This window comes from Haliaeetus leucocephalus, unplaced genomic scaffold, assembly GCF_000737465.1.
Source record: "Haliaeetus leucocephalus isolate CR32 unplaced genomic scaffold, Haliaeetus_leucocephalus-4.0 Scaffold741, whole genome shotgun sequence".
In the NCBI taxonomy this organism is placed as follows: Eukaryota; Metazoa; Chordata; class Aves; order Accipitriformes; family Accipitridae; genus Haliaeetus; species Haliaeetus leucocephalus.
In genome coordinates this window covers 5945676-5948092 of record NW_010973177.1, presented here as the reverse complement: position 1 = coordinate 5948092, position 2417 = coordinate 5945676, and the positions used below count along the sequence as shown (strand labels likewise).

At 62.0% G+C, this 2417-nt stretch overlaps 1 protein-coding gene across 1 annotated transcript in view; it reads left to right on the top strand.

Moving 5' to 3' along the window:
• Window positions 1-179: 179 nt before the first annotated feature.
• The window catches only part of SPEF1 (sperm flagellar 1), a 5425-nt gene continuing 3187 nt past the window's right edge, over window positions 180-2417 (top strand). Inside the window, exons 1-2 of the mRNA XM_010580843.1 lie at window positions 180-332; window positions 615-715. Coding sequence (XP_010579145.1) covers window positions 180-332; window positions 615-715 — 254 coding nt within the window. The remainder of the gene's footprint in view (window positions 333-614; window positions 716-2417) is intronic.

Genomic DNA, 2417 nt, shown 5'->3' with positions numbered 1-2417 from the left:
GGGGGGGTGGTCACCCTCCTCCCAAGCCATGGAGTGTGTGGGGCTCTGGAGCACTTTAGCACCAAAATACAGGATTTGAGACATTTTAAAGACTGCAGATGTTGGCGAGCTGGAGGAACACAGGAGGAGGAGGGTGGCAGCGAGATGCCGAGGCGCCGGCAGTGATGGTGACACACAACATGGCTCTGCTGGCACAGCCGGGACCCATGGCCGTGGTGGAGGCTCTGGGCGAGGCTGCAATTTTAGGAGCTGTGGCCAGAGGTTCCTGGGGCTCCTGGAGCAGAACCTCCCCACCTCGAAGCATCCTTGGTGGTGGCGGGGAGGAAGTTGCGGTGGGGGGATGGCAAAAGGGCGTCTCTGTCCCCCCCTTCCTGTTTTGCTGCTTTTTGCTCTGTGCACCCAGGGGAGGCTGCGGCTGCCACCCACTCCTGCGACTCGGGGCCCCGGGGACGGCGGCTGCTGCGATGAGCCCTGCCCTGCCACGTCGAGGGGGTTTCTGGTTCAACACGCTGAATTTGGTTCTGATTTGGCCAAAAATAAACCCTTTTAGGCCGCTTTTGTCTGCAGCGAGAAGCAAACCAGGAGTGAAACCCTGTTGGCCCCCCCTTTTGCAGCTGCTGCGGCCAGAAGAGGGACAGGGTGAGGAAACTGAGGCACGCATCCTGCAGGACTGCTGGCGGCAGAGCTGGAGCTCCTGGGTCCAGGCCCTGCCGAGGTGAGGGAGCAGCAGGGACTGAGCAGGCAGCAGCGGCAGATAAACCACCCCACCGATGAGAGCTGTCCCCATGCTGTCCTCGTCCCACCTCGCTGGGGACCGAGCCACAGATGGGGCTTATCGGCACCCCCAGCGTCTCGCTCAGCCCCAGTATCGCTGCCCGCAGCGCCATAATCTGCCCATTCCTGCCTGTGTGCCCGGGTGGCGGAGCAGTCCCATGGGGTGCCCGAGCCACGGCACCGACCCTGCACCTCCCGGCTTGGTTCGTGCCGCGCTTTCAGCCAGCAACGCTGCTTGGCTTCGTCAGGCGGGAGCCCGCAGCATGGTCGCCTGGGAGGCAGCCAGGCTCATGGGCTACTGCTGGGGCGACAGTGATGCTGGCGTCCTGGGGAGTCCTCGCTGCCCACCCACAAACGTGGCTGGTTCTACTGGTACCCCTGTACCAGCCAGGGAGACATGGCTGTGCCAACGGTATTTGTGGGAAGTGTCTGTCCCAGCTGTGGTGTCCATCCCAGCTGTGGTGTCCATCCCAGCTATGGTGTCTGTCCCAGCTAAGATGTCCATCCCAGCTAAGATGTCCGTCCCAGCTATGGTGTCCATCCCAGGAAAGGGTCCATCCTAGCCATTGTGTCCATCCCAGGGAGGGTGTCCAACCCCAGGAAGTATCCGTGCCAGCTATGGTGTCCACCCCAGCTGTGGTGTCCATCCCAGCTGTGGTGTCCGTCCCAGCTATGGTGTCCATCCCAGCTAAGATGTCTGTCCCAGCCACGGTGTCCATCCTAGCTATGGTGTCCATTCCAGCTAAGACGTCCATCCCAGCTAAGATATCTGTCCCAGCTATGGTGTCCATCCCAGCTGTGGTGTCTGTCCCAGCTGTGGTGTCCATCCCAGCTATGATGTCCGTCCCAGCTATGGTGTCCATTCCAGCTAAGACGTCCATCCCAGCTATGGTGTCCGTCCCAGCTAAGATGTCTGTCCCAGCTGTGGTGTCCATCCCAGCTAAGATGTCCGTCCCAGCTATGGTGTCCATTCCAGCTATGGTGTCCATCCCAGCTGTGGTGTCCATCCCAGCTGTGGTGTCCATCCCAGCTAAGATGTCTGTCCCAGCTAAGATGTCCATCCCAGCTATGGTGTCCATCCCAGCTATGGTGTCCATCTCAGCTGTGGTGTCCATCCCAGTAAGATATCTGTCCCAGCCACGGTGTCCATCCTAGCTATGGTGTCCATTCCAGCTAAGATGTCCATCCCAGCCATGGTGTCCACCCCTGGGAAGTGCCCCCCCCAGCGGCTGCCCCCCAGGAAGGGGTGGCAGGCCTCGGGCACAGGCTCGGGGTGCCCATTGCCAAGAGCAACATCCCGAGCTGGTTTTAGCCCGGGATCACTGGGAGCCAGAGCTGCCCGCCACATTGGGGTCCACCATGGGCCCATCTTGGGCTCCTTGTCCCTGCACCTTCCCAGAGTGGGGACCCCCCCTTGCTGGGGGTCCTCCTTGCTGCTGGGTGCCAGGTGCCCCCCCCCAGCCTCCCCCACTGCTTGTTGCCCCCCCTTGACCTGGTCCTGGCCCCCTTAGAGCCTCCCCCCTTGCTCAAGGCCCCCCCTCACTGTGGTCCTGGCCCCCTCATTGCTCACAGGATCCCTCAACCTGATCCTGCACCCCCTAGACCCCCTCCCCTCCAGCTCAGACCCCCCCAGACCCCCCGTC